General features: G+C 38.6%; 1 protein-coding gene, 1 long non-coding RNA gene and 1 pseudogene across 5 annotated transcripts; 1 reads left to right on the top strand and 2 right to left on the bottom strand.

Moving 5' to 3' along the window:
- The window catches only part of LOC105012293, a 39,457-nt pseudogene extending 21,586 nt beyond the window's left edge, over positions 1-17,871 (bottom strand).
- LOC117594388 lies at positions 5,745-6,713 on the bottom strand. The gene is made up of 3 exons (XR_004575669.1): positions 6,603-6,713; positions 6,370-6,469; positions 5,745-5,827 (listed from the first exon to the last, which is right to left on the bottom strand). It is a non-coding gene; the product is annotated as an uncharacterized LOC117594388 (long non-coding RNA).
- Positions 7,745-12,195, top strand: LOC117594387 (coiled-coil domain-containing protein 106-like). 4 transcript variants are annotated; one of them, XM_034291697.1, is made up of 6 exons: positions 7,745-7,794; positions 8,628-8,816; positions 9,122-9,238; positions 10,368-10,409; positions 10,555-10,722; positions 11,631-12,195. In XM_034291697.1, the coding sequence occupies exons 2-6, from the start codon at positions 8,780-8,782 to the stop codon at positions 11,942-11,944; spliced, it is 678 nt and encodes a 225-aa protein (XP_034147588.1). In that variant the 5' UTR covers positions 7,745-7,794; positions 8,628-8,779; the 3' UTR covers positions 11,945-12,195. The 4 variants fall into 4 exon arrangements, with proteins under 4 accessions (XP_034147588.1, XP_034147590.1, XP_034147587.1 ...); XM_034291699.1 differs by lacking the exon at positions 7,745-7,794 and having other exon boundaries at positions 8,408-8,820; XM_034291696.1 differs by lacking the exon at positions 7,745-7,794 and having other exon boundaries at positions 8,408-8,816.
- Positions 17,872-18,611: the final 740 nt, after the last annotated feature.

Raw genomic sequence — 18,611 nt, forward strand, 5'->3', positions numbered from 1 at the left:
CTGATCATTCCCCCCAGAAGACGGCTCGGGCCTTGACTCCGACTCCAGTGGGGAAAACCTGTTGAAAGTCTCAGTTGGATTTAGCAACGATTCAGGTTTAACTGGTCGACGGCATTTCTTCCCAGTGACAAAGAGTAAGTTCTTGCCCGGCTGCAGGAGCTGTGCCGGGGGGCTAACAAGACTATAGTTTCTTCCTGGTGGCACTGATGCCGTTTTTCTAACATAAACCTAAGCGTTCAATTTGCAGTGGTCTCTTAATCTTTAACCCTTCTGTTCCTCACTCAAAACCTTCCTTTTCGACTTTTTTGGAAAGGAAAGAATAAGGTGCAGTGGTCTCTCAATCTCTTCCGGAGCTGTAATTCCCTGACAATGACGGTGTGTTAGAGTTTGACTGTGACTGCGGACTGTTCAACTGACGTACAACCCTGAAGCCCCACCTTAAGCTAAAACATTCTTCAACTCAGCATAATAACTGACAGACCACCTGGGACTATCAAGCAGTCAGCAGACTTTATGAAATGTCTCAAGAATACAACTGTTATAACCTTAGATGGTTAAGAATGCACGCACACTTTGAACGGTTAACTGACTTTACTTAACGTCTGCATCAGCTCACATACACAGGTAGGAGCACTCTGGAGTAGCACAAGTCATTCTGGTGGGGTAACCCTCTTAACATCCCAGGGGGGGCACCTGGGTTAATTAATAAAGGTTCCGGGGTGCAGTACCCTTAAACACAGCGACACAGTTTCAGTCTGTAACACTTCTCCCCCTTTAAGTGAAAACATAATGTACACAAATACAACTATGCAAATCAGGTCCTTTTTCTAACTTACAGAAATGTGTCTTGCAATATATTTTTAAAACAATCTTAAACAACCATCTACCAAATGCTTTGCTTTAATACCTTAACATTTAACATTTTGTCCTAGCTTTTGGACCGTTTAACATGTCAGTCTATCTGGAGGCTTGTGCTGCCTCTTAGATCTCCTCAGTCCCACTGTGGGACCAACAGGTCCTGTAGCAGGTTGTGTACTCCCAGCCAAGTTTGGTGTACAGACACGCTGGTCAACCTGTACAGACTCACTTTGCACAGACAGTCCATCAGTTTGCTGCGGTGCTACTGGCACCTCAAAAACAGCCTCAGGGCTGTCCACACTGTCCTTGCGTGTAACACTCTCCCCTTCAGCCCCACGGCGAGCACGCAGGTGATCCTGGTGCCTGTGGATCTGCCGTCCATCCAACAAATCCACCGTGAAGGACACCGGTCCCGTCTGGCGGCTGATGAGCCCTGGCAGCCAGGGCTGTCCCTGAGCAAAGTTATTGACAAACACACAGTCCCCAGGCTTAAAAAACCTCTCTTTAGCATGTTGGTCTCGCCTCCCTTTCTGCTCTTCCTGCGAACGAATAACTCTCGCTCCGACGTCTGGGTGGAGCAGATCCAGATGAGATTTGGGCTTCCTCCCCATTAACATTTCTGCTGGGGAGACACCTGTGGTTGTGTGGGGGGTGATCCTATATTGGAATAAGAAACGGGAAAGCTTAGTTTCCAGTGTATGTCCTGACATCTTCCGTAGACCATCTTTCAGGGTCTCAACGGCTCGTTCTGCTAAGCCATTGGAGGCCGGATGATAGGGAGCCGTGCGGACATCATCGGATACCATTTTTCTCTATAAACTCCTGGAACAACTCACTGGTGAAAGTGGGACCATTGTCTGTCACAACAGTATCGGGCAACCCGTGAGTAGCAAAGATGCTCCTGAGCTTTTCTATGGTGACTGAGGCAGTAATGTTTGACATGATGTGTGCGTCCAGCCACTTAGAATGGGCATCTACCAGCACTAGGAACATGTGACCCGTAAATGGACCCGCAAAATCCAGGTGGAGCCTTGACCACGGACGACCAGGCCACTCCCATGGGTGGAGCGGGGCAGGTGCTGGCATCTTTTGGTTACTTTGACATTGTGTACATGCCTTTACCTTTTCTTCTAGAGCACTGTCCATCCCCGGCCACCACACAAATGATCTGGCAAGGCTCTTCATCCGGGACACGCCAGGGTGGGCGTCATGCAGCTCGTCGATCACCTGTGCCTGCCCTGGGGGTGGAACAATCACTCTGGATCCCCAGAGGAGACAGCCATCCTGGACTCTTAGCTCTAGCTGACGCTTGGAATAGGGCTTAAACACCTCTTGCTCAACAGCTGCTGGCCAGCCCTGCATCACCCATCTCTTAACTTGAGATAACAATGGGTCTCTTTCAGTCCACATTTTGACTTGCTTTGATGTCACTGGAGTGTTAGACAGCCTGTCTAACATGAACACAGTCTCTGGGGGAAGGAAAGTTTGGTTTGGTGTGTCGGGAAGAGGGAGTCTGCTAAAGGCATCAGCATTGGCATTTTCGCTGCCCGCTTTGTACACTATTTTGTACTGATACGCTGAGAGGGTTAGTGCCCAGCGCTGTACTCTAGCCGACGCCATGGGCGGGATGCCTTTTGACTCACTGAACAGACCCATAAGGGGCTTATGGTCTGTATAGATAGTAAAGGGACGACCATACAGGTACTGGTGAAACCGTTTCACAGCAAAAACCACAGCTAGTCCCTCTTTCTCTAACTGTGAGTACCCTTTTTCTGCTGAAGTGAGAGTGCGTGACACATATCCAATAGGCTTTTCAGAATCGTCCTCCATCTGGTGCGAAAGGACCGCCCCCACACCATAGGGCGAAGCATCACAGGACAGGATGACATCTTTGCCTGGATCAAAGTGCACCAGCAGTCGATCAGAGTGTAACAGCTCCTTTACCTGCTGGAATGCTGGGTAACACTTTACATTAAGTCTACATTCATTAGATGTAATAACATTTTAATTAACGCATTTCTAACATAGTAGATACTATTAAATACTATGTAAATAACATGTAATTACTATGTAATACGGGTTTATCGGTATCAGTTATTACACAATTGGAACAAAGTGATGTAATTACAAACATGATTGTTCCACAAGTGTAATTACTAATGATTTATTTATCTGTAATTACAAGGTGTGTAGTTACATGTGTAACTAACATGGGCTGTAATTACACTTTTGTAATTTCAATGTGACACTGTTAACAATGCATTTTGAAGTTTAACCTTGTTACATGTAACTACATTAACCTTGTTACATGTAACTACATAAGTTCTTCTCACCAATGTTAGTCTAGGACACAAGGCAAACCCTATCATTATCTTCAACTATCTTATTTGATTGTTGAGCAGTGTCTTTGCAGTTGATATTAATGTAACTATAATGTACCTACACAAAGTGTGAAATGTAAGACATTTAATTATCCCTTTCATCATAGCTGCACTGTAAGTCAAATGTTTCGAAAAATATTTGGTGTTCATGTATTAAGGAACAACACTTGGTTAATTTGTTTTTATTACGATCCCTTTGAAAGTACAGTACAATATAGGATAACAATATCATTAGAAATAACAATGCAATGTCACAGGCAAACACCAAATGTAGTATATTTCATTCTGAAAGTGTTAATATTTTTCTCCATGTCAGAGTAAGAAATATTAAGTGTACTACAAAATAATTTCTATGTTGTTACACAATGCAAAACTTAATCAAATGTCAGTTACTATGCAATTGCATTGTAATTACAATGGTATTAAAAAGGAACGAGTGAATTAATGTAAAGTGAAACAAGATCCATTTACACATTAAGTGCGATTTAGTTACTATGTTACAGCGACAATAGGGAATAAGTTGTGATCTGGGAGTGAAAAATGGGTTAGCTTATGTAAATGTAATTACAAAGTAGTATCAATGCAGTTACACATAACAACACTCAATCCTATGTCAATTACTATGTACCTACATTGTAATTACAATGTTATAAAAAAAGGAACAAGTGAATTAATGTAAAGTGAAACAAGAACAATTTCCATATGAAGTACCATGTAGTTACTATGTTACAGTGATCACAGGGAATACATTGTGATCTGGGAGTGAAAAATGGGTTAGCTTATGTAAATGTAATTACAAAGTAGTATCAATGCAGTTACACATTACAACACTCAATCCTATGTCAATTACTATGTACCTACATTGTAATTACAATGTTATTAAAAAGGAACGAGTTAATTAATGTAAAGTGAAACAAGATCCATTTACACATTAAGTGTGATTTAGTTACTATGTTACAGTGACAATAGGGAATAAGTTGTGATCTGGGAGTGAAAAATGGGTTAGCTTATGTAAATGTAATTACAAAGTAGTATCAATGCAGTTACACATTACAACACTCAATCCTATGTCAATTACTATGTACCTACATTATAATTACAATGTTATAAAAAAGGAACGAGTGATTTAATGTAAAGTGAATAAAAGGAAATCAATATAATCCAGATTTTTTTATTTTATTCTTTGTTTATATTGCAAAACCACAAACTTAAATAATTACAATTTGATTTTATATAATTGTAATTAGTCTATGTTATTGTAACTAAAACTTTAGAAGACAAACAGTGCTTGTAGTTCAGATCAGTGGAAATGTAAATTAGTTTTTAGTTGTTTTATTGCATCTTTAAGTGTTTTAAAAGTGTACTAAACAATAAAGTGTTATTCAATTTAAAATTGTATATATCAAAATCTCTACTAAAAACAAAAGTAGACTTACAACAGCATTGCACAATTTATGTTAGCTCCACTCCTAATTGACCAGTATATATATATATATCTATAAGGACATTCACTTGCACTTGCAGTGGCCCTTCCAAACATGTGGCCCCTCCAAAATGTCCTTTTTTTGCTCATAAGGAAAATACCAACGCGAACCCTAGACAACTTTTAATCATACTCAACAATACAACAAACAGTCTATAGCCATATTAAAATTATGAATATATAAAGAATAACTATTTTCTTATTTAATCACAGATGGGTTTTACAGATGCATATAACTGAGATTTTCAGATTTCTCAGAGCGGATACATTGATTGGATGTCTTTTAGGAGTTGACAGAGTACTCCATTCTTAATTTCCTTACCCAACCAGTACTTCCACTCAATGAAATGTAGATGTTTTTTTAAAAACTTTTTGCTCCGATTACCCCTTAGTCTCCAGACCTGCCCCTTTATTGTCTGCCATGCTCTTTCAATGTGTTGTGTGTGGCATCCACTTTGAGGATCCACAAAATTGTTGGTGTGATTTACTGTTTGGTGATTGTAGCCCAGCCTATTCAGAGACCTGACATATGCTCTCCAACAGTCACTCAAAATGGTGGAACCTCTTCGCACATGTCTTCTGATGATAGGGATCAAGGTTTCCTGAGAACGGTCCTTCACTATTTTAAGGATTGGGCGTCGTCTGTTGTGTTTGACCTCCAGCATCCCAAACACCCATCCCTCTCTTCTCCACGTTGGACCCATCCTTCCACGATTGTACTAAAATAAAAGGACATGCAAGACAATGTTATTTGAGCCTCACAATGTGCAATATTTTTTATGTATGAAAGATCCAATCAAGATACATGTTTAAAATCAGACAGTGGTTTGTCTTTTAAGCTAACAGTTAATTTAGTTGACTTAAAAAAATCTCCAGTATTACAGTGTATGTCCAGGCGAGTAATGAGGAACACGTATAGACATATTTCAATTACAGGTATGTTATCACTTTCTATTAGTTCAAAAGCCCAGACACTGTTATAATTCTATACCTTTCTCTTGTGCGAGAACTTGGATTTGTCAATCACAACAAATCTCCAAAGAGATCTGGATCCAACTTTAAAACCCTTTCTCCTTTTGAATCTCCTCAAGGCTTTGTTGCAAACCTTGAGAAGAGGTAAGACATTTTTTATTGATATTGGAATACGATTCAGGGGAGCATGAAATTAAATACAATCTAGAAATAAAATCTAATTCATTATTCTAAATCGCCCTAAACTGACACTGCTCCCTCAATCATTTGGAAATAAACATGTTATGTACAATATGGGTACCATCATGAACCTTAGTTAATGTATTACTGAATTGAACAAACATTCAGTATGTGTCTTAATTCAAGATTAACTTATTACCAGTTACCAATATATACGTATGTAGATATTCACATGAGTAAAAATATATGTTCACAATTTAATAGTTACTGAATCTGTTAACACTATTTATCTGCATCACAATTATTTTAACTAGCTACTAAACTTTTCAGTTTTAACAAACAAATTAATCATTGTTAAAGGAGGTACCCCTTTCAGAAATTTTTACCACACACTGTAAGTTGGTCTGCTACTAAAGCATACATTTGGTTAGTGATTCATAATTGTGTTTTGTGAATAGGCAATTTGAACTATGAAAGTGACATTGCTTTTCTCACCTTCCTCAGGATTTTTGTCATTCTGGTTAGCGTCCTTGAGCTCTTGGCGATACCATCCTCCATCATGTCAACTTGCCTCAGTTGTAGGCCCTGTGCAAATCTGAATTTTTTTATAAAAGAATTTGCAAATGTCATATTACTTGGAACGTACCTCATTTTTTTATAATGTGATTTATCTTTGTCTATGCCTCAGTTGATTATTATTGAATAATTAATTTAAGTTATTGACCTACCGATAAATGAATGTTAACCAATCTGTAAGGGTAACCCGAGAATGGCTAAATATTGAGTCCTTCCGGATGGAGCAGGTGGAAGACTGATTGTGCCTTCTCTTTCTTCGACAAATCCTGATAGGAAAACCAAACAATACTTCAAATAGATCTGATTCTTATTCAGCGTTCACCAAACTACCGGGCTGAAAAGCACCCCACTAAATGATCTCCCACATACAACTGGGACAGTCAATAGGCTTAAGTCAATACAAAGTTCACATGCAATACCATCTCCAGTTTTGAGGTCCCAAACATAGCCCCTTTTGGGGCCCCTCCACTGACCCAAAAATATTTGTTGAAAGAATGACATTTAGTTTGTATAAAAGAAAAGTAAGTAAGACTTTATGTAATAATAATGTAATAAAATATTTAAATTCATTGTAAGCAGTGTGCGAGTTGTATACAGTATACAAACTATAATAAAACATGTTATTCATCCAGGGCCAGTCTTGGATGTCTGGCGCACACAGGTCCTGCATGCCTACACGCTGTGAGACCAAAGGTTCTTGAACACTGCCCCAACACTGACATATATCTTTCCTACATAGTTGGCTGATGTATTTAAAATGTTGGCATAAAATGAGATATCTGCACACTGCACAACATTGACCAACATGACAGTAGGCTATTGTAATGCTAGCTATCCACAAAAACAACCTTTTGATCTAGGGCATTGTGCATGCACCAAAAACTGCAACCTAAATAAATGTAGCTACATTTCAAGTAATATTTTTTCTTTCACAAATTGCACTAAGCTTCAACATGAGGCTTGACTACGTTTTGTTTTTATGAGCTACATTAAAATAACTTACAATATATATCCATCTCTGCATCTATGCTTGACCATTTTCTGCTTGTGGTGACAGATAGGACATCGCATAGACTTTTTCAGCAGTCCTTTCTTCTGGAGGTATTTTATAATCTTTTTTTTATTTCTTCTGGCGTGTTTTGCTGACAATACATGAAGCAGTTCATGGGGCATGACGAATTCAATGGCATTTGGATTTAAGCGGGAGGTTTAAAATCTTATCCTGTGTCTTGCAGTTACAAGTTGAAAATTGTCAAAACTGTCGTAAAGAAATCAAAGTAGATTGCTACACCTACGTCAGAAGCAGGTATTCTTCAGTGAGTGAATTCAGGTAAATAGCTATAAGTAAGTATAATTATAAATATGAATATTTTAATCTTGTCATTGTATAATATTTTTTATCCAGTTATTTTGTTTTTCTTCAAATGCACCGATGTTTGTGAATGTCTAGGACCGTCTCTATCTCTCCCTACCTGTCGAAATTACCTAGCTAGCTACTAGCTAACATACTGGCTAGCTAAAGTAGCCAAGCTAGCTAGCTACATAGTAAAGATAGATTTCCTCACTTTGTCCCGACATCTCCCTTTGAGTTAACTTAAATTCAATTAGCGATGGAAATGACAACTGTCTGCTGTTCTACAAAGCTAGCTATCTAGCTAGCTAGTAAGAAAAGCGAGCTAACTATGTCGGGCTTGCCAGCTTAGCTGGCGCTAGCTACCCGGCTAGCTAGCTAGCTAACGTTTTTGTTCAACTTCTGGCCAAAATTTTATTAGTCATGTTTAACAAAGTTGCCACGTTTAGTCTATCCACCTAGCTAAATACACCTTGATCTTAGCTATGTTTCTGTAGAAGCACATCGATTGTCAAGGTTAAGATGGCCCAATACAATGTTATATGTCAGTGCAGTAACTTTGCTTAGGTATTTAGTTAACATTAGCTAACTTAGTAGTCTCAGCTGTTGACCAATTTAACTATCTAGGCAAATCTATTTGCAAAGTTGTTTTAGCTAACATTTTGGTTACACCTCATTTTAAGGGGCCTTTTTAAAGTGCAGTTACATAATTACTTACATTGCAAAATGTGTTTCAGTGCAAATATGCACACACATTTTGTGTGGCTTGTTTGTATGTACGTATAAAGCATGTGTGAGCTAAAGTCATGTTTTTGTTTGTCTATAGAATGCCACGTACTACGCGTTCTAAAAAAGTGCTTGTTAGCACAGTGGGGGATGATGGCATGGCATCAAAAAATGTGCCGGATGAGTTGACTGAAGTGGTTGGATGTTGAAGTCCAGCAACGAGAGGGCCAGGAACCACCTGTGGTTACTGTGATGGAGGATGTAGACACTGAATCCTTTGATTCAGGTGGCAAGTATTACTTCAATCATTCTGTATAATCCATAGAATATGAAATATCTGAGGCCATAAAAGCTTCAGACTTTGTAGGCTTTATAAGAATAAGACTATGTACTCCAGCCTGTCTGTGAGAAGTTAATGGAAACAGCACCACCATGTGACACCACCTGTAGCTACCACCCAGCCCAACAATTTATTTCGGGGAAACACCAACCTTTAACACCAATAGGTTTATTTCGTATTGATTATTTGTGGTAGGGGAGCTGTATGACGAATCTAATGTCATTGTTGATCTTGTATCAATCTTTGAATTTTAGATGCTGCATCAAGTTACACCAACAATGAAAACATGAAAATGAAGATGCTCAAAATGAAAATAAAGGCATTGGAGGAAGAGAGGGACTTCCTCCGAACAACTATTACCCAGCTGACTGGTTAGTAACATCTTCATGCAAGCCCAAATTCATATATGCGAATAGTAGGGTTGATAACCGAACTGGTTCACAACTTGAGGGTACACTAATGGTTTTTGAGGTCACATTTACATAAGCTCAGTTAGAGACATTCGCTTTTCTTAACTGGCTCCACTTTGGCGAATCACAGCCTTCAAAGGCAGGAAACAACATGGCTGAATGAAGGTTTGGCCTCAATTTACAGTGGATATAAAAAGTCTACAAACCCCTGTTAAAATGCCAGGTTTTTGTGATGTAAAAGATCGAGATAAAGAGTAATCATGTCATAACTTTTTTTTTTTTTTTTTTTTTTTTGGCTGTGTTCAGAATTAACCAATCACATTCAAACTTATGTTAAATAGAAGTCATTACACACCTGCCCTCATTTAAAGTGACTGATTAATCACAAATAAAGTTCAGCTGTTCTAGTAGGATTTTCCTGACATTTTCTTAGTTGCATCTAAGAGCAAAAGCCATGGTCCACAGAGAGCTTCCAAAGCATCAGAGGGATCTCTTTGTTGAAAGATATCAGGCAGGAGAAGAGTACAAAATAATGTCCAAAGCATTACATATACCATCGAACACAGTGAAGACAGTCATCATCAAGTGTAGGAAATATGGCACAACAGAGACATTACCAAGAACTGGACGTCCCTCCAAAATTTATGAAAAGATGAGAAAACTGGTCAGGGGGGCTTCCAAAAGGCCTACAGCAACATTAAAGGAACTGCAGGAATTTCTGGCAAGTACTGACTGTGTGCTACATATGACAACAATCTCCCGTATTCTTCATATGAATGGGATATGGGATAGGGTGTCAAGACGGAAGCCTTTTCTTACAATGAAAAACATACAATCACAAGATTTAAATAAAAAATACTGAGTAATAAAAACCGATTTATATAGGATAATTAATGGAAGGAGGGTCCTGGAATTGTACAGAGTACTGATGTCAGTTCATGTCAGAACTTTCTCTTTATTTGCTGTGGACAAAATGACCCCTGCTAGGCGCTTCTAATGTTAACTCCCAAAAGTAAATTTTCAGTTGTTGTTTTTTATTGTTGAACCCATTGTAACCAATCATCTCTTCACTGATTTCCTTTTATTTTAGGACAAAGAACTTCTTCAGGACCAAGTCCTAGCTCATCTGTGGGTAAGTTTTTCTACGTTGTTTAAACCTTCAATATTTAAGATATTATAACACTTTTAACTGTTTCTGCGGTTTTACCAGTGCTTTATTTGATCAAAAAGTCCGTAGCTGCCTCTATTAATGATTTAACTCTCAATTTCTATTTCAGGTGACAACATTGCCAAGCTTGAGGATCAGTGGGATGACAGCTCTGATTCTTCGAGCTCTGATAGCTCTTCATCCACAGACAGCGAAATAGAAAAGAAAAAGAAAAACAAGCAGAAGAAGAAAAAGAACAAAAACAAGAAGGGAAAAAAGGAAACTAAAAAAGGGAGAGGTATGTTTAGATTATGCATTTTTTAAGTTAAAGCGCTGTATTAAAGCATTTTGTTGTGGTGAAGTTGCTTCTTAAAGGATATGTTTTCTACTTTTTAACCTTATGTACCGAATACCTAGTGTGATCCTAGTATGTAGAAATGTGTCTTGTAATCTTAGGGCTGCAATCGATGTGAACGGGCCAACTTATACAGCATTTGAAAATATGACACATTCTGTGGTGTATTGATATAGGTCTCAATATGTTCCTTGGAATTTTTGGGGCCAAACAATCATAATATCAATAGTTATCACGGTTAATTCTAATGTACTACCTGCTGCCACGAGGATGAATCTCAGAGGCTTTATTAAAAAAAAGATAAGGAGACAAAGGAGCTGTGTATATATACATAAAACATATGGACCTATTCAGTGTAAATTTTTTGGGGCTAGTAATTCCACATCTACAGTGCAGTGCGTCTCGGATAACAGCTGTTTTACTCCAGGCTTTGTTTACATTTACGCATACTCCACCTCTATGATTTTTATGGGTAGGCCAATTTGCCAAGTCTGAATTGTGTGCCAAATCCTTCCAGAGAAAGTTTAGAGTCCACAGTTATATCGTCCAACCACTTCTCCATAAGCATGATGTTAGCATCTTGTATGTCCATATCAGTACACCTTTGCATTCCTGTTTTGTAAAACTGAATTTATCATATATTTTCAAACTCTGTAGAGGTTGCTGCATTCACTTTCTTTGTCTCTCTGTTGTAGAGTGCAGGAAAATGTAAAAATACATCTAAACTGAAATACTTACTCCCATTGATATGTACATGGGATAGCATAGCATTGCTATCACCCCATTATTCTTATGCAAAACACCTGACCACCCCAGAATAACATCCTGACCACACCAGTGTTTGTCAACAGCAAAGACCCCAGAAGATATCCTCAGAAGATACAAGATGGTCCTGGCAGCATACAAAAGGAAGGGAAGTATGGCTGCTGCATTCCAAACCGTGGGTGTTGACAGAAACACCGTGGCCATGAGTGCACCACTAGCAGAGATAATGATTGCGGCACCAGAGTTCTTCAAAAAACAGCCAGCTTTTGAATGTGGTAATGATACACTGAACCAATATGTGAGAAGGATCACCAAAAATGCAACAGCTGAGGTGAGCAATGTGATCAAAGAAAAGAAGAAACAAAATGAACTGCTCCCAATCACTTATACATTTAAGTGACCACGAAGTATGCAAATGCTTGCACTCACACACTCGGAGACATGCTTTAATCAGATAAACATGTTAAGATACATTCTGTTCTGGCTGTTTGTTGTCTTGCTGTCCATCTGAGTTCGTATACAATCTATCTTGCCCACATACATTGGATTTTACACACCTGAAACATGTTTTTAATTTTGGGAATATAAATTGAATATAGATTCAAATTTTTTCTGTACATTGTTTTCTGTATATTAGTTTGTAAATATCCTAAGAGACTAGTTTCATATTTTTTATGTAAATAAATGTATTTGTGGTTCAGTGGTATAGGTCTTTACATAATTGTAAAAATCCATGAAAGACGTTCTTCAGAGGTAAATGAAGAGGCCTCACTTGTGGAATAACCCCCATACGTGTAATAATGTACCACAATTACATGTAATTACGTGGTAGTTCCTGTGTAACTATAGTGCTGTTACTACATATAATGCCACATTGTTCAAGGCAACAGATATACACATGGTGTACAGTGTAAGCTTTTTTTTAAACTTAATTTTTCCTTTTAATACTCTCTTTAGATTTTGGGTTTGTGTGGTCTCTGGAAACGTAGGTTGCGATGGGCGATTAGCAGAAATAATAATGTTTTGGAAATGGAATGGTAGTAATTATATTCTTCTGCCTCATGTTTAAGAATGAAAACAAGTCTATAGTGTAGTTTAAGCCGTTTGATATTTAACCTCTTTTGAAATTGTTTTTCGTGCAAAATAAAAATAACGCACCATGTTTACACCTGACTTCAGAGTATTCTTGAATAGTAAATTTGTCCTCTATGATTAATTGTAGATGTTACTACATTGAAGTGCTAGACCATGTGTACCAAATATATATTGAAAAATACTTTTCTTTGCAGGAACTACTTTTCTTTGCAGTACTGCATAGGTTTTTTTTTGTCTTAGTAACTACATACTACTTGTACTACATGGTCATTGACATTTTATTAACCGGTAAAATGGTTAACAATATTCATATTACCTTGTAATTACACTTAGCATAATCAAACTCATTATTCCCTTGCAGATCGCAAAGTATTCACTGTGGTCTCTGTAACATAGTAATTACATAGCACTTAATGTGTAAATGGATATTGTTTCACTCTACATTAATTCCCTCATTCCGTTGTAATAACATTGTAAATCCAATATAATTGCATACTAATTGAAATTTTATTGAGTGTTGTAATGTCTAACAATATTGATTTCATTTGAATTACATTTAATGTGATCTAACCCTTTATTCCCTTGCAGATCACAACTTATTCCCTATGGTCGCTGTAACATAGTAACTAAATTGCACTTAATGCGTAAATGGATCTTGTTTCACTTTACATTAATTCACTCGTTCCTTTTTTATAACATTGTAATTATAATGTAGGTACATAGTAATTGACATAGGATTGAGTGTTGTAATGTGTAACTGCATTGATACTACTTTGTAATTACATTTACATAAGCTAACCCATTTTTCACTCCCAGATCACAATGTATTCCCTGTGATCACTGTAACATAGTAACTACATGGTACTTCATATGGAAATTGTTCTTGTTTCACTTTACATTAATTCACTTGTTCCTTTTTTTATAACATTGTAATTACAATGTAGGTACATAGTAATTGACATAGGATTGAGTGTTGTAATGTGTAACTGCATTGATACTACTTTGTAATTACATTTACATAAGCTAACCCATTTTTCACTCCCAGATCACAACTTATTCCCTATTGTCACTGTAACATAGTAACTAAATCGCACTTAATGTGTAAATGGATCTTGTTTCACTTTACATTAATTAACTCGTTCCTTTTTAATAACATTGTAATTACAATGTAGGTACATAGTAATTGACATAGGATTGAGTGTTGTAATGTGTAACTGCATTGATACTACTTTGTAATTACATTTACATAAGCTAACCCATTTTTCACTCCCAGATCACAATGTATTCCCTGTGATCACTGTAACATAGTAACTACATGGTACTTCATATGGAAATTGTTCTTGTTTCACTTTACATAAATTCACTTGTTCCTTTTTTTATAACATTGTAATTACAATGTAGGTACATAGTAATTGACATAGGATTGAGTGTTGTAATGTGTAACTGCATTGATACTACTTTGTAATTACATTTACATAAGCTAACCCATTTTTCACTCCCAGATCACAACTTATTCCCTATTGTCACTGTAACATAGTAACTAAATCGCACTTAATGTGTAAATGGATCTTGTTTCACTTTACATTAATTAACTCGTTCCTTTTTAATAACATTGTAATTACAATGTAGGTACATAGTAATTGACATAGGATTGAGTGTTGTAATGTGTAACTGCATTGATACTACTTTGTAATTACATTTACATAAGCTAACCCATTTTTCACTCCCAGATCACAACTTATTCCCTATTGTCGCTGTAACATAGTAACTAAATCGCACTTAATGTGTAAATGGATCTTGTTTCACTTTACATTAATTAACTCGTTCCTTTTTAATAACATTGTAATTACAATGTAGGTACATAGTAATTGACATAGGATTGAGTGTTGTAATGTGTAACTGCATTGATACTACTTTGTAATTACATTTACATAAGCTAACCCATTTTTCACTCCCAGATCACAATGTATTCCCTGTGATCACTGTAACATAGTAACTACATGGTACTTCATTTGGAAATTGTTCTTGTTTCACTTTACATTAATTCACTTGTTCCTTTTTTTATAACATTGTAATTACAATGTAGGTACATAGTAATTGACATAGGATTGAGTGTTGTTATGTGTAACTGCATTGATACTACTTTGTAATTACATTTACATAAGCTAACCCATTTTTCACTCCCAGATCACAACTTATTCCCTATTGTCGCTGTAACATAGTAACTAAATCGCACTTAATGTGTAAATGGATCTTGTTTCACTTTACATTAATTCACTCGTTCCTTTTTAATACCATTGTAATTACAATGCAATTGCATAGTAACTGACATTTGATTAAGTTTTGCATTGTGTAACAACATAGAAATTATTTTGTAGTACACTTAATATTTCTTACTCTGACATGGAGAAAAATATTAACACTTTCAGAATGAAATATACTACATTTGGTGTTTGCCTGTGACATTGCATTGTTATTTCTAATGATATTGTTATCCTATATTGTACTGTACTTTCAAAGGGATCGTAATAAAAACAAATTAACCAAGTGTTGTTCCTTAATACATGAACACCAAATATTTTTCGAAACATTTGACTTACAGTGCAGCTATGATGAAAGGGATAATTAAATGTCTTACATTTCACACTTTGTGTAGGTACATTATAGTTACATTAATATCAACTGCAAAGACACTGCTCAACAATCAAATAAGATAGTTGAAGATAATGATAGGGTTTGCCTTGTGTCCTAGACTAACATTGGTGAGAAGAACTTATGTAGTTACATGTAACAAGGTTAATGTAGTTACATGTAACAAGGTTAAACTTCAAAATGCATTGTTAACAGTGTCACATTGAAATTACAAAAGTGTAATTACAGCCCATGTTAGTTACACATGTAACTACACACCTTGTAATTACAGATAAATAAATCATTAGTAATTACACTTGTGGAACAATCATGTTTGTAATTACATCACTTTGTTCCAATTGTGTAATAACTGATACCGATAAACCCGTATTACATAGTAATTACATGTTATTTACATAGTATTTAATAGTATCTACTATGTTAGAAATGCGTTAATTAAAATGTTATTACATCTAATGAATGTAGACTTAATGTAAAGTGTTACCGAATGCTGCCTCTTGTGCTTGCTGCCACTTCCATGAGCTGTCTTTATGCAGTAGCTGATAGAGGGGGGCCAGTACCGTGGAGAGGTCAGGTAAGAATTTGCCATAATAGTTCACTAAGCCCAAGAACGACCTGAGTTCTGCCACATTCTTTGGGCTTGGAGCCTCCTTTACTGCCCTCACCTTCGCTTCCACAGGCGACAGAGCCGTAATCCTGTGGCCCAGGTAGGTGACACTTGGAGCTTGGAAAACGCACTTACTTCGCTTCAACCGCAGCCCGGCTTCTGCCATCTTCTTCAACACCTGGCCCAAGTTACTCAGATGCTCCTCCTCTGTTTTCCCGGTGACCAAAATGTCATCCAAGTAGACTGCCACATGGGGAATGTTTTGGAGCAGATTGTCCATGGTGCGTTGAAAGATAGCTGGACTGGATGCAACGACCAAATACCAGGCGGTTATACTTGAACAACCCTTTGTGGGTGTTGATGGTGACATACTGTTTGGAATTCTCATCCAACAGCAGCTGCTGGTACGCATGACTCATGTCCAGTTTTGTGAATGTCTTTCCACCTGCCAGTGTAGCAAACAGGTCCTCCACCCGTGGCAGCGGGTAGGTATCGAGCTGTGAGGCCTGGTTTGCTGTCAGTTTATAGTCTCCACAGATGCGTACCTTACCATCCTCTTTCAAAACTGGCACAATCGGGACTGCCCAGTCTGAAAACTCAATAGGCTCAACGACACCTAGCTGCTGGAGCCTCTCCAGCTCTGCCTCCACCTTGGCTTTCATGGCATATGGCACTGGGCGAGGTCTGAAGAAGCGTGGTTGTGCGTTGGGGTCTACTCATAGTTTTACAGTTGTGCCATGGAGGGTGCCCAGCTCATCTTTAAAAACATCTGCATACTTTTCTAGGATGTCTTCAATCACTCCCACATGCTTGATTTCCCCCCAGTTCAGGTGAACTTTCCGCAGGATGTCACGACCAAGCAAACTTGGCCCCTCTCCCTTGACCACAAACAGCCTTGCTGTAGCTTTCTGCCCTTGGTACACAATGTTAACTTCTATAGATCCAAGAAGTGGAATGCACTCACCCGTATAGGTCCTCAGTCTGACATTAGTCCCTTTGAGTGCAGGCGCTTCCTCTGAGCGCCACAACTTGAGGTAGGTAGCTTGACTAATCACTGATGCTGAGGCGCCTGTGTCTACCTCCATTTCCAGCTTCTTTCCATTTAACTGCAGTGTTGCACCGATGGGCTCAGCTCGGGGCTCGCTGAGGTCGATGAGGTTGAACATGTTAAAGGAAACCTGTTCCTCAGCCTCCTCACTCTCCAGGTGATGTGTGTTCATATTGGGCCTAGATTTCCCCCAATCCTTTCTCTGTTTATTCTTAGCAGCTCTGCACTTCTTTGCAATGTGCCCCTTTTTCTTACAGTTATGACATGTAGTGTCTTTAAAGCCACAGTCATTAGCAAAATACGCTCCTCCGCACCGGTAACATTCAACTGACTTCACTGGCTTGCCTGTTTTCTCCTCGAACACACGATGAACGGCGCGTTGCTGCACACCCCCGTTGGCCTGTTGGATGTCTTTAGTATTATTGGCTGCCGTTTCCATTGCTTGTGCGATCTCCAATGCCTTCTTGAACGTGAGTGTAGCTTCTCCCAACAACCGGCGTTGGATGCTGTCGTCACTTATGCCACAGACTAACCTGTCGCGAAGCATGTCCTCCAGGGCCGCTCCAAACTCACAGTGCTGCGATAACTGTCTCAGCTCCGCCACAAACGCAGCCACCGAAACACCTGGGCCGCGGACATGAGTATGAAACTTGAAGCGCTGAACAATTACAGACGGCTTCCGGTTGTGGTGGTCTTGCACCATCTTCACCAGCTCCTCAAACCCAATACCACCTGGGCTACGCGGCGTAGCCAGGTTGCGTATCAGGGTATACGTCTTTGCCCCGCACACACTGAGGAGGATGGAGCGTTTCTTGTCCTCTCCCGTAATGTCATTCGCCAGGAAAAAGTGCTCCAGTCTCTCGACGTATTCAATCCAGACACCATCCGACTCGACATATTCACTAAGTGAACCCACAGTAGCCATGCCTAAACTACACGGAAACTTCTCCGACCTAACTTGGTTTTAATCCTCGTCGCCAGTGTTATAACCTTAGATGGTTAAGAATGCACGCACACTTTGAACGGTTAACTGACTTTACTTAACGTCTGCATCAGCTCACATACACAGGTAGGAGCACTCTGGAGTAGCACAAGTCATTCTGGTGGGGTAACCCTCTTAACATCCCAGGGGGGGCACCTGGGTTAATTAATAAAGGTTCCGGGGTGCAGTACCCTTAAACACAGCGACACAGTTTCAGTCTGTAACAACAACCAACTGGAGTTTGGTTGTATTGTTGTATTCAAGGCTGAGGACTGCCTGTGTGACACCTTGGATGACAACTCTTAACCCTGCTACGGTACCCCGGGACCCTGATTCTACCGGTATACCCACCAAGAAACTACCATTGGCTTCACTGGCTTTGCGCTTAGCTAGGACCTCTTTATCTGTCATACCTTTCAAATGCTGACAAGAGTTATCAAAAAATGAACAAACACCTTGTACCACAAGTTTTAAAGATCATCAAAGCAACATTGGGTATGATCCTGGAACATGTTGTTGCAGCCATTCTCCACAAAGCATTCATTGAATGTGAAGTGGACCACCCGAGCCAGAGAAGACATTTTTGTCTTGACCTGCCTGATTATGTTTTTGAGAGCCATTATGATGACATTGTGGAAACAGTTTTAACACCACGACTGGTCAAGGCCTTGAATACATCTGGT

The sequence above is a fragment of the Esox lucius genome, chromosome 4 (genome assembly GCF_011004845.1).
Source record: "Esox lucius isolate fEsoLuc1 chromosome 4, fEsoLuc1.pri, whole genome shotgun sequence".
Classification (NCBI taxonomy): Eukaryota; Metazoa; Chordata; class Actinopteri; order Esociformes; family Esocidae; genus Esox; species Esox lucius.